This window comes from Myxocyprinus asiaticus, chromosome 16 (genome assembly GCF_019703515.2).
Source record: "Myxocyprinus asiaticus isolate MX2 ecotype Aquarium Trade chromosome 16, UBuf_Myxa_2, whole genome shotgun sequence".
Lineage (NCBI taxonomy): Eukaryota > Metazoa > Chordata > Actinopteri > Cypriniformes > Catostomidae > Myxocyprinus > Myxocyprinus asiaticus.
This window is the reverse complement of record NC_059359.1, coordinates 35,563,503-35,577,521: the sequence shown is the minus strand read 5'-3', so window position 1 is coordinate 35,577,521 and position 14,019 is coordinate 35,563,503. Positions and strand designations below refer to the sequence as shown.

The following is a 14,019-nucleotide window of genomic DNA, read 5'->3' as shown; positions in this document are numbered from 1 at the left end:
TCGCGAGACTTTAGGTAACTGGGGGGGGTTACCTTCTAGACACGACCCAAGAAAGTGTTTTTTCTTCTTTTTTTGTTTATTAGTGGCTGGCATTTGGTGCATTACGCCACCTACTGAGCTGGAGTGTGGAGACAAAGTCTTTCAGTGGAGTCGAACGTCAGTTGAAAATTATGAAATTGGCTAAATTTAATCAAAAAGAGGTCACACAACTTATGTAGGATTAAATCCTAAACAGAGTACAATTTAAAGGTAGCTCGCCCTCTGGAGTATACTTGTAAACAAACAAGTTATGTTTAATTCATTCTTGAGGTCAAAGAAACATGTGGAATGCAGTTCCGCCCCCATTCATGGTATGAAATGTACATTGTGATAAATACCGATATCGAATGATATGAAAAAAATATCGTGATCATTATTTTTGGCCATGTCACCCAGCCCTATTTGTTCCCGTTCATATTTTTACCCATTAATATCTAGCAACTTTTAGCACTGTCTAGCTGCCATTATCTCTCCTAAACCTAGGCTGTACCTTGTTCTTTTTTGTAAGGCATGTCTTGTGCATCAAATCTATGCAAAAATGTTCAAAGGAATTTTCCCACAACAAAGACAGTCCCTAAGTGGCATGTTTACCACAAAAAAAGCATGATTACACAATTTTTTAATCGCAGAAAACAATCAATCACAATGATTCAGTGCTTGAAATTTGATTGATTCGCATGCATAGCCGAAAAGAAAATAAGAGTTGCGCTGAAAATAAGATGTGCAAAATACTTGTTTAAATAAATAAATATTTTTTATGTAAATTCCATTTAATATAAATTATAAACTGCAATTACAATATCAAGGGAAACAATCAGCAATTATGATGCCTATTATTGGAATAATTGTGCAGCCCTTGGTTCTAGTATTTCTTAGAAATGGAGCCGGTTCGGAATAAGGACTGGCTCTCAATTCCCAACCCTACGTAATGGAAATTTCACATATAGGCTACTGTCTGCTGATAAGAGTCTGGCAGCATAGTCAAGAGGAGGAGACAAACAGGCTTATTCTTTTGCCAGTTCTCATATCTATTTATTTTCTGCCTGCCTTAACAAATTTCTTGCTTGCAGATAATAGCTAGAGCAGGCTGGTCGCTTTAGTGGCTCAGTGGTGATGATTTTCAGGCTGCCGCTGTAAGCCCGCTGAGTCTCCACTGCTCTTTCATGGTGGTTGGGCTGTAATTTTGCTGCGTGCGTGCACTGAATGCTGATGCACCCTGGTCGAACTTAGTTTCAGTTTAGGTTCACAGCAACAGCAACTCAAGTCATTTTCCCTCAACTAACACAAGTGTTATTGGCTTCTCTTTAGCTAATGATAGGATGTTCCTCTGTGGCTGCTGCTTTTCTGTAGGGTTCTTCTGTTTGAAAAGAAACTGACCATAACAGAAATAATGTGGACCACATCCACACCTTTTGCCTAGCTCTTCTGTTGTTTGAGTGACAGCAAGGACATTACCAGTCGAGTTAGGCAAAAGATTAAGTACTTGAGCTGTTGAGTGCTTTCAAGACTTTTAATGATGTAGTATGCAGTATTTATTTAAAAGTTCATTAACACAATGTCTACTGAAAATGCACCGTTATAGAAATTTTGGCTGTTACGGATAATTATATATATATATATATATATAGCTGATAGTCAATATGATAGTAGTCCTGAGCTAATTCTGAGTTATCAGAAGAGATTCACCTATATTGCCATAACACAGCCCAGGGTTAAGGCCTAAATAGTGTCTTGAACTAGGCTCACATTTTCAAGATGTTTCTGATGGGCATCCTTCTTCTCTCTCTGTTTTTCAGCCTAATAAACCGGATGCTTCAAAGGGATCCAAAGAGGCGAGCATCACTGGAAGAGATTGAGAGTCATGCGTGGCTTCAAGGGGTGGATCCATCTCCTGCCACCAAGTACAACACCCCACTGGTGTCCCACAAGAACCTGTCTGAAGAAGAACACAACAGCATCATCCAACGCATGGTCCTGGGAGATATCGCAGATAGAGAAGCCATCATCGAGTAAGACATAACCATGAGCCATAATTGCACATTAGTTAACACATTAGTTGAATCAATACAAATTTAAAGAAGCTCAACCTCTGATGTCCTCAGGCTAATGCACATCATTTTCCACAGAAGAAGCTTTCAAGTACCCGTCTGTCATTATTTTGTTTTCTTTAAGAAGAACTGTCTCGAAATGAAAGACTGAGTTATAAAGGGCAGTGTCTCCATGTTTCCATGTAATCAGTTTCAAGCTTTTGTTGTTCAGACTGTCAAAGCTCTTTGCTTGAAAATCAGTAGCTGGAGACAACATTCATAGCATGTTGTAACAAACCATAAGGAATGTTGTAGTGGTTTTACTCCAGCTTTAGTGATACTCTTGTCTAGTGATAAGTCTTAGCTAACATCTTAGGCCTGAAACATACTCTATGCAATTATGTGAATGCAATCTCGATATCACAAATTGTTGCATTCTGAAATGTGTCAGAACGTAATTCATTATGCATTAAAGTATGTTAAGGGGCTAGCATTAGCCTTAACTGTCATCTACAGGCAGTTTTCTCTGTCGGTTTGAAGATAGTTTTGCTTGGCACATTAGTTAAAGGAATAGTTCACCCCAAAATTATAATTCTCTTATCATTTACTCACCCTTATGCCATCTCAAACTCCTATGACTTTCTATCTTCTGTGGAACACAAACAAAGATATTTTCTAAAAGATATGATATGTTTATATTTATACAATGCCAGTGACTTTCAAGCTCCAAGAAAGACATAAAGGTAATTTATACGACTCAAGTGGTTTTATCCATGTCTTCTGTAGCAATATTGAATTCTGACGAAAAGCTAGTCCTTCACTCATAGTGCTCAAGATGAATTTAGTGAGGAAGCAAGCTGCCGGAAACCTCCATGTAGCCTATTATGAACTGTCACATAGAAATGATTACATGGCTTTTATTTTTTCACATCAGTACAAATACCATTTTTCATAAGTGCTGAAAAAAATAAGTTCATCTCAGTGTCAGTGGAGCATGAAATGGACACAGTGCTGTAGACTCCTGCTGTACAGTCTTGTAGTGAGATTCAGTTCAAAGAACCCATCAGTCACTCCTCTCTGTCTTTGATAGCACTCTCCGGCAGCTGGGGAACCCCACTGTGAGAAAATGCAGTCAACCCGCCTCAAAGGAACCCTCAGGAGAAGGTGTCCTGTAGGGATGCTCCGATCAGGTTTTTTCAGCCGAAACCGATCACCGATCTTCTTGTCACCTGATCAGCCGATACGATCCCAATACCGATAATTTAACCTTTTATCAGGATCTCTGTCATAACTGGCTATGTGTAAGCTTTCTGCACACTGTCACAATTAATAGAATTTTCCTCCTCCCAGTAATATTACTTTGCCTAGATTTTGCTGACAAAAAAAAGTTTAAAAAGTTAAATGTGAAGACAAACTGATAACTCAGGTGCAATTAAACTTAATGTGACATTTTTGGTTATTGATTCATTGTCATTATTTCATATAATTATTATTATTCCTTATTTTATTTTTGCATTATATTTAATACATTATATTATGGCATCTCAATATTTTATAAAGAATTATTAAATTTAAATATATATTCCTTCCCTGCCTTTTCATTTAGTTGAATGGCTATATTAATAGTTAATTTTTCACTTGTTGCTTCTGGAACTTCAATGAGGGGAACACGCGCTCTCTCATGAGGGCAAGAGATGAAAGGAAAGCGGAGAATGAGTGCATGTTTCTGGACTCTACGGGTGCTACTGTTGTTAATGCCGTTTAATCGGGAGATATTTAATAGAGATGTTTGAACTACACCACATCTTGTAACTCGCGTCATTACTGAGATGCATATGCCTGGTGGAGACTGAGAAGCTGCCGCCATGAACGATAATAAGAACCATTTCACAGCTCGTGCTGTTTTCCCTTTGCCTTGTCACGTGTGAAACGCCCCATTAACAGTACAGTACACAAGCTTTTCATATTCGTCATACCTCTCCCACTGCATCGTTCTTAACTGCTGAATCAAGTTTGTTGTCTTACAGCACTATGCCAGTATTCCCCACATTCTGTGATGTCATGACTGCTGCTCAAGTCTTAAAGGAGCCGCGCATCTTTTGCAACATGGTTTATGCGATTGGCCAAATTACCGATTACCAATCGAGTCATAGGATGTGATTATCGTCTGATACCGATCGGTGGCCGATCGATTGGAGCATCCCTAGTGTCCTGTGATAGTATGATTGAATTAAAATCCCACGTACAAGTCTCATTCTTTCATTTCCAAAATACTCACAATTTCCTTGTTTCACACACAAGGAGGTGGAAGCTAAATAAAACAGATTTGTGGCACTACTCTACTCCTAAGAGCTCTGAAATAATAGAATTGGACTCCTGGGCCCTGAACACAAGCCACAACAGTGGATTCAAGCCTTTCCAAAAGATTATTATCGCTGCATGATTTTGTGGCCTCTGAGACCTCATTTGTTCAATTGGTAGCATGTAATCCCTGAGGAAGCAGTGTAGTCTCGGCTAAAATGCCCAGACTAACCATCTTGATAAGTTAACTGCAGAATGTCCTACTTGTAATGAGCCAGTAGATGATTCTTCATGCCTATTTTAGTCTTAAGTTTTCACAGTGTAGGGCAATATACTGATCAAGACCTTTTGAGCTGATAGAGGCCACTTGGTTCTGTAGTTCAAGGAGGTCTATAATACTCTGAGAAAGCTATCCATTTGCATTCCCATCTCAAAGGTACTGGCTCTTCTGGAGCATGACCCCCTGGAAGTACGTGATTTGAAATCTAAACATTTTGCTCATGGGCAATCAGTTCTGCAGCCAGGGTTTTTTTTTTTTTTTTTTTTGTGTGTGTTTGTTTTTTGAGCCAATCAACTGAGCTCTAAATGCCACGTAACTTGTCACTTTCAAACCACAGGTAAATGACATCATGACAACACTAATTGACTGATTGCACCACAAGAACAGGCACAGCTTTAAGCCATTTACTAGTAACTATCCTGAGCTATTCATGCTTTTTAAAGAGCCGTCCAAAAAAATTGTCAGTGGCAAAACATCTATATTTAATTAATTTACTGTAATTAAATATTTGTGATTTTACATGTTGCTTGCAAAAAAATCACAGAATGCACAGCTACTTTTGAATGGCCGTCAAGGGAGAAAAATAGTATAGTTATGGCATCTGCCAGCTAACTGGGCATTGCCAAACAGCCAAACCTTGAACTCTTGTTCACGCATTGATTTGCAGGTTTCTCTCACACTGTCTGTATCTACTCCTCACTTGTCCATTCTCTTTGCTCTCTCTTTAGAGCCCTGGAGACAAACAAGTATAACCACATCACTGCTACTTACTTCCTGCTGGCTGAACGGATCCTGAGGGAAAAGCAGGAGAAGGAGGTGCAACCTCGTTCTTCCAGCCCCAGTAACATCAAGGCCCACTTCAGGTATGGCTGTCCCCCCAGGGCTCCAGTCCCCTGTGCAGTTTACTCAGTCTCTGTGTTTCATGTGGACACTCGTCTTGTCTTGATGAGAATCCTGCATAGTTATGGATTGATAAGCCCTCCTAGGTTTCTTAGTTTTGGTGCAAAAGACAAAATGCAAAAATCACTGTTAGTTTTTGGATAACTAAACATTCTCAATTTCACCCAATTGGTTTGTTGTGTCAAGCCACTTGCTAACATTATGACTTAAGGGCAGAATAGAAAGTAAAATTGGAGAGGAAAGCACTGTGATGCCATGTTGTAAAGAATGTTAAGATCTCTCTTAGCAGGAGTTCAGAACATTAATCTCTTCTGAAATAAACTAGTTTTAGAGCATTATTCCATGGTCACCCATTGGAATGTCTTTAGTTATTCAGCTTTAAATTAGATTTATTCTTCTAGAAAGGTCAGACAGTGGATTGTTAACATAAATAAGACCTTTGCAAAATTGGTTTAATTTAGAGGAATTTAGGACAAGAATAATTTTATTTGCCAAGGAATTAATTGGTGCAGGCCATCGCAAATCAGACAAAACACAAGTACCAACAAAAATATTTAACGATTGCCAAACTCCCAATTGAGGAGCAATGGTTATGTCCAAAACCTGATTTATCCAAAACCTGATTTGTCCAAAACCTGAAATGCCTTTCTTAGGCATTATCCAGAGGTAGGAAGGTCCAATGTTTGTGTTATATCCTGTTTACTGAGTTACTCTTCACTGTCAGTGATAACCCAAAATCCTGTATGTGCAGTTCAGCGGTTGGTTGAAAGAAGTAAATTAATTTATTAATGTCTTTTTGTTATTCTTACGATTCTGTTCTATCTAAAAGGCATTGTAGCCACTTAATATATTGTTGGTCTACCTTTACACTACTTCTCTTAGTTTAGTTGTCAAATTTTGTAGTTGTCTCAGTTCAGTCTGCCCTATATTGACATATGTAACAGGAATAAAAACAGTGCTTGAAGAGGGGCCGGATTCACTATCCGAGCCCATGAGGGGCCAGTTCTGCTTGATGTCAGGATCCCTGTCTGCCCTTAGTGGTGTGTGTGGACTTCCAGCACATCCTCTGAGCCCTGTACCGGGTGACAAATGTGTTTAAGAGATGAGGCTAAAAATTGGTTTGGACTGACCTAGAAAAGCAGTGAGGCTGCAGATGTTTTCTGAGAGGAGCAAGAATTGGTAGAAATTAGAGAATGTGGTGGCAAAGAGAAGTAGGAGAGAAAGGTGTAGGAAGGGGAAGAGAGGAAAGATTCCTCAGGCTCATAAAGTCATTGTATTTACCGTCTGTCAATGTTCAATGAGTCACAGGATCATGTGAGGGCCATGAAATCTTTTTTTGACCATTTTTACAAATTTAATATGCTAAACATCACATTATCCACTAAGAATATATGTCGGTGCGAGTGAAAACACTGGAGACCGGAAAACAAAAACGGGCATCCATTATGAATCGTGTAGCACTTTAATGTTCAGGAAAAGGTGGATTCACTTTAGTGTGCCCTCTGTAGATAGAAGATGTATATATTTCAGGAATTGTTTATATTCTACCTTATATACTCAGAATTGTAGTCCAACATTTTTCTGAATATAGGGAAGAAATTCTGACTGGAAAATTATTTTGCTGTAAAAGGGATGACTGTTATATCTTGCTAATGTTATGCAGGAATTCCCACACTTGATGTTTTAGTGTCTTTCTCAACAAACTTATAAACACACCTGTAATTTCATAAATTAGACAAATTATACCAGAGATAGTATCAAGTGTCACACTAATAACAGAAACATACAATAAACAGGCTTCCTTGGGCAGTATTTTCCCAAGCTTGAAACAAGTTTAATATTTTGTTGCTGAGAAATTCTGGTCTCTGGCAGAAGAAGAAAAAAACATAAATGTGGCTTTAACAAAAACATTTTGTGTTTGCATTGTTATTCATATTGTTTCACTATTTGGCTTGTCGTTATATCAACATGGAGTGTTATGGAGTGTTAGTATAGTTATGACAACCAGGTAGGATGTGCCAGAGCTCTGTTCCACTGATTAGCTCTGCTTCAACAGTCTAATGTATCTTCTTGACAGGTTATTTCTTTCCATAGTGACTTACAAGAAAGTGCACATATTGTGTAAATGATATCCCAGCATGTAGCAAAGGATACAAGTTGGTACATTAAAGGCAAGGTGCAGCATCAGGTCTGAATTATCTTGTGAATTGCCATGTTCCTTTGTTGAATGCTTGGCATGAGAAGCAAGTCTGGCTTTTGTCAAGGGCTTTCTCTAGCATGAATGTTTGGTTTGTTTTTATAAGGCAATCTCCAAAGCTTCTGTCTTTTAAAAATTGTATGGCAATGTCCACCTTTACTTTTGACTTTGAGGGAGCATGCCCTGTTTCTGTTTAAGGGAGAAACTGTCATTGTTCTTTGTTTTCAGTAGCCTGCTTCATGTCTGGAAAAGGTTACTTATATCAAAGCCTATGTCCTTTTCTTTTTGCAGGCAGTCATGGCCGACCAAAATCGACATGCATCAGGACATTGAGGACAGCTTAGCATCTTCGTCCATCTCTCATGCCGGGGGTCCTCAGTCTCCAGCTCGCAGTGCAGAGAACTTGCTGAATGGTCACCGAAATAAGGGGCTTATGGAATTGGGCCGAAGAGAGGATGCCAGTGAAGCCTCTTGCAGCTCTACTGCAACTACCACTCTACCATCAAACCCCCTCAAGACCGGGGTCATGGCACCTCTTGCGTCCACTTCAGCCAAGCAACGAACCTGCCTTTTTCGAGTTGAAGAGGATGAGGAGGAGGAGGAAGAACAGGAGCCTTCACCACTACCCACCCAAGTGGTGCTGCGGCGCAAACCACTGTCCATCACCAACCGGCTTACATCTCGCAAGAGTGCCCCGGTGCTCAATCAGATCTTCGAAGAGGAAGGCGAATCAGATGATGACTTCGACATGGATGAGAGTCTTCCGCCCAAGCTTAGCCGGTTGAAGATGAACATGGCATCTCCTGGTACGGCCCAAAAGCGCTACCACCGGCGCAAGAGTCAGGGCCGTGGTTCAAGCTGCTCTAGCTCAGAGACCAGCGATGACGATTCGGAGAGTCACCTTCGGCGTCTAGACAAAGACACGGGGTTCACCTACAGCTGGAACCGCAGGGACAGTAGTGAGGGTCCACCTGGAAACTCGGGGGGCAATGGGGGTGGTAGCAGTGGAGGACAGAGTAAACCACCTGGGGAGGGTAACTCAGGACCAGACAAGGGCAGTCCTCCAGGAGGAGGAGGGAATAGTGGTAGTACCGGAGGGGGTGGGGAAGGTGGTGGAGGAACAAAAGGACAGGGTGGCCCTTCCAGTTGTTCCCGTAGCAACAACGTTTCATCTGGCTCAACGCGTAGTGCAACTCGGAGTGCAGGGGAGCTGGTAGAAAGTCTCAAGCTCATGGGTCTCTGCTTGAGTTCTCAGTTTCAGCATCGCAGCTCTGGAGGAGGGGGAGGAGGACGATTCATCCTTGATCCTCAGAGCCTGTCCAGCATTAAAGTCCAGGAGAAATCCTCCTGGAAGATGTGCATTGGATCCAACAGCAGTCTAGACAAAGTGATCAACCCTGCCTTGAATGGTGGTGTTGGGACAATGGAGCATTATCCAGACCAAACAGCAGTCATGCTAAATGAACTTGGCCTGGTCAAGGAGAATAACCTGAACTTGAAAAATAGTGTTCTCCAGCTACCTCTGTGTGAAAAGACCCTCTCCGTGAACATCCAGCGAAGCCCTAGGGACGGACTGCTCTGTGCCTCAGCCCAGGCCAGCTGCTGTCAGGTCATATGATGGTGCATCACATGGTTGGTTCTTAGAGTGGTTTGTTCCTATTGCCACATTTGTAGCATAACTATGACTTGAGTACTCCATCAGTAGCTGTATGTGACCTCTCTCTAACCCCAACCTGACCTTTAAACCTGCCTTCTATGTTGTCTTAATCATTCTTACAACTTATTTATTAAGTTTCTACTCTTGGACCCATTTGTTTTTAATGAAGTGCACGCTGCTATCCTTTCTTCTTTTTTCTTTTTTTTTTCTTTTGCCCCATTACACTTTAATTCAATATCCATTGTAAAGTCTTGTTTATTTTGCTTTTATAGCCCTCTAAATTAATTGCTCTTACAGTGAATTCCATGGTTTTGACAGCCCAATCAATCAAGAAGAGTTGTGGCAACTGTTTATGTACAATAAAATTACCTTTAATAAAGTCAGATATTTAAATTAAGGCCAAACTTATGATAGAGCAGAACATGGCAATTCATAAAACAAGCACTTAACAAGTCTCAACCTAAATATAAGTATTGCTACTGGTTTTGTAAATTAAAAGTGTCATTATCATTGTAAAGAGACAGTTTGAATGGTAATACAGTAAAAGCAATAGTGAGAGTAAAGAACCAACCTTGTTTAATTCACAGTGCTCTTTGATGAGTCTTAAACTAAAGTACCATTTTGCACACAATCTGTTTTTTATTCACAATTTCATTGTTAATACATTTTCAGTTTAACTAAACTTTTGAGGTTACTGACAATCAGTTGCAATTAATTTGCAAGTGAAGTTCTTAATAGATAATTTCCTTAAAGGGGTTTACAGGATAACCCAGATAACTTGGACGTTTAATTGTTTTGTTTGAATTATATTGTCACACGTTCACCAAATTCATGATTCACACCACACCAGTTGTGTTTTAATTGTGTGAATTTAAGGAAATATTTTTGGAGGTTTAAGTGCAATTTATACAAGTTAAAGCTGATTAATTTGGTAACCCCCTCTGTGAAATGCCCTACTAAGTAATATTGTTTGCCAAATTTGCATCCCAGAGAGCACTGTTTTTATACCCAGATCTAAATGTGTTCATAGTTTTTGTTAAATGATAAAATTACCATTGCACTATTGTGTAAGTGTAGTCTACAAAGTATAGTCTACAATTAGAATACTGTGAACAAACAAATCAGAGCGGGGATAATTAGAATGCTGTTTCTGCTAGAGTTAAATCAAACCTACGTACACCATCAGGCCTTTGTAGTACTGAATGTTTTTAAGATTAATGAGAACCGTTGAGCCAGTAGCTATTTTTTTTTCAATGTCATTTTTAAAATACAGAATTTAAATAGATAAATGACTTTGTCATTAAGGACTTTCAGTCTCACTCACCCCTGTTGTTCTTGTGCTGTTCAGCATTGAGTTACTGTATGTACCAGTCTCAGAAAGGACTGGCCTTAGGGGCTGTTTATATAAGTATGTACATATATTTTTAAAAGTTTATTTTTTGAAAGGACTGCTGTTTTATGCTGTGTTGGGTGCAGGCCTTATGTTGACTTCCAGTTGGGATCAAACAGGGCAATTTTGTCACCTAGCCACCTCATAATGGATGAATAAATGGTATATCTTACACTGAGTGCATGGCCACTTTTTCAGGAAATATGGCATTAAGAGTTAGCCATTGGGTGACCATGACCTGGTATAGAAAGAAGTCAAAGCTCTGCAGAACTGTGAGAGTGAACCGAAATTGGGTGTGAGATATTTTAAGGGCATTTGCAATAAGCTAAGCTATAAGTTGCAGCTATATGTAAATATAATTTTTCGTTTTTATATTTCAAACCTGTACATCCTTTAAATGTCTCACTTGACCGAAAATTTATCTTAAGTATTTCTGTTTGTTTTGTCTTTTTGTTTTAAGAATAAAGTCTGTAAATATAGGTGTACATATGGTGCTCTATTCTTAGAAATGCAGTGTTGGACTTGGACTTGTTCATAGCTGTAATATAGCCTTATTAGATATGAGTGTCATACAGAGCAAGGGAGGTTGAAAAGAAAATAGTGCTATATGCATAATGTCCGTCTCTGACTTTGTCCTTCCCTAATGTAAACAACTAAACGACATGTGCATGTGTTGTGCATTTGACATTATTGATCCATGTACATTCAGAGGAAAAGAACCACCACAAAACGTTACAGGACCAAACCATGTACTGACGTCAAAAGAAAGAAAAAAAACAACTTTGAAGAAGCAAAATGAATAAATGTTCTGTTGCTGAAACTTGTCCTTTAAAGTTACATATAGCTATGGTGATGTTCAAAATTAAATGTGAAATTTGTCTTTAAACCTTGACTTTTGTCTTTTTATTTAATGGGGGGTTATCGTACTGTTAGCGCAAAATGTTTGCACAAAATGAATGATCAGAACTTAATTGAAAGTTATGTAGGCTGATTTATGCCTTTTATTAAACTTAATAATTTTCTTTAAAAAAAAAAAAATGCATTACAGTAATGAGCATCCCCTCTACACATCCCCATTGGGAATAATAATCTAAATGGTCCTAAAATAGGCTTAATTTCTTAATGTAAAATATAAAAATCTAGAAAATATTTTATATATACAGTGCCTTGCAAAAGTATTCAGTCCCCTGACCAATTCTGTCTTATTACCGAATTACAAATGGTACACTGAAATTTCATTTTGATTGATATTTTATTTTAAAACACAAACTCAAAATCAATTATTGTAAGGTGACTTTATTGGGAAATATTTTTTATGAAAAATAAAAAACTTAAATATCTTGCTTGTAAAAGTTAACACACATTAATATTTGGTCGAGCCACTTTTTGCTGCAATAACTGCTTTAAGTCTTTTGGGGTACATATGTACCAGCTTTGCACACAGTGACAAAGTGATTTTAGCCCATTCTTCTTGGCAGATTTGCTCCAGGTTGTTCAGGTTGGTTGTGTGATGCTTGTGGACTGCAATTTTCAAGTAGTGCCAGAGATTCTCAATAGGACTGAGATCAGGACTTTGACTGGGCCACTGTAGGACATTTATCTTTTTGTTCTTGAGCCATTCCAATGTTGCTTTGGCCTTGTGCTTGGGATCATTGTCATCTTAAAGGTGAATTTCCTCCCAAGCTTCAGTTTTTTAGCAGACTGCAGCAGGTTCTCTTGCAGTATTTCCCTATATTTTGCTCCATCCATTCTTCCTTCAGTTCGAACAAGATGCCCAGTCCCTGCTGATGAGAAGCATTCCCACAGCATGATGCTGCCACCACCATACTTCACTGTAGGGATGGTGTGTCTTGAGGCATAGGAAGTGTTAGGTTTGCGCCACACATTGTACTTTGAGTTTTGGCCAAAAAGTTCCATCTTGGTCTCATCTGACCACAAAACCTTCTCCCACATCGCAGCTGGGTCACTCACATCCTTTCAGGTGGTAACTTTTTGAGTAACGGCTTCTTTCTTGCCACCTCCCATACAGGCAAGCGTTATGCAGTGCTCTTGATATGGTTGACTGGTGCACCATTACTCCACTCCCAGCCACTGAACTCTGTAGCTCCTTCAAAGTAACTGTTGGCCTCTCTGTGGCTTCTCTCACAAGTCTCTGTCTTGTTAGAGTGCTGACTTTTGAGGGACGGCCTTTTCTTGGCAGTGCCTGGGTGGTGTGGTGCAACTTCCACTTCCTGATTATTGATCCAACCGTGCTCACTGGGATATCCAAACATTTTGATATTATTTTGTACCCTTTCCCTAATCTATGCATTTTTATTACTTTAACTTCTGTGGAATGCTCTTTGGTCTTCATTTTCCTTCAGATTCACAGCCTGACTAATGATCCTTCAACAATGGGTTTTTTATCCATAAAATGTGATTGCAACTTTAATGATTCACAGGTGGATGCCAATGGTAAAGTAATTAGGACAATTTCTTTCATCTGTGTAACCTGGCATCTTCCACAGCACAGGGGTTGAATACTTATGCAAGCAAGATATATTTCCCAACATAAAACCAATGTCACCTAACAATAATTGATTTAGAGTTCCAGTGTTTTAAAATAAAATATCAAACAGAATTGAATTTCATTGCACCATTTCTAATTCAGTAATATGAGATAATTGGTTAGGGGTCTGAATACTTTTGCAAGGCACTGTGTGTGTGTGTGTGTGTGTATATATATATATATATATATTATACACACACATACATACAGTGGCAAGAAAAAGTATTTGAACCCTTTTTGCATTACCTGGATTTATGTAAATTTGTCTTAAAATCTGGTCTGACCTTCTAAGTTACAATACTGAACAAACACAATCTGTTTTAACTAATAACATGCATTATTTTGAGCATTATTATGTTCTTGTACATATTAAATACATCATTCAAACATTCACAGTGTAGGTTGGGAAAAGTATGTGAACCCCTAGGGTAATGATGTCAACAAAAGCTAATTAAAGTCAGGAGTTGGCAAACCTGGCATCCAGTTAATGAAATGAGATTGGAGGTGTGGGCTAGAGCTACTTTGACTTATAAAAAGCACTCAAACATTTTGAGTTTGCTATTCACAAGAAACATCTGCTGACGTGGACCATGCCTCACAAAAAGAGATCTCAGAAGACCTACGATCAAGAATTGTTGCTTTGCATAATAAGCTGGAAAGGGTTACAAAGTTATCTCAAA

General features: G+C 39.0%; 1 protein-coding gene across 1 annotated transcript in view; it reads left to right on the top strand.

The window, feature by feature from the left end:
- Nucleotides 1-11,976, top strand: part of snrka (SNF related kinase a) — a 66,583-nt gene extending 54,607 nt beyond the window's left edge. The window contains exons 4-6 of the mRNA XM_051721340.1: nt 1,836-2,048; nt 5,376-5,510; nt 8,036-11,976. Of these exons, the coding sequence (XP_051577300.1) occupies nt 1,836-2,048; nt 5,376-5,510; nt 8,036-9,362 (1,675 nt within the window). The 3' untranslated portion in view covers nt 9,363-11,976. The remainder of the gene's footprint in view (nt 1-1,835; nt 2,049-5,375; nt 5,511-8,035) is intronic.
- The last annotated feature ends 2,043 nt before the right edge of the window (nt 11,977-14,019 follow it).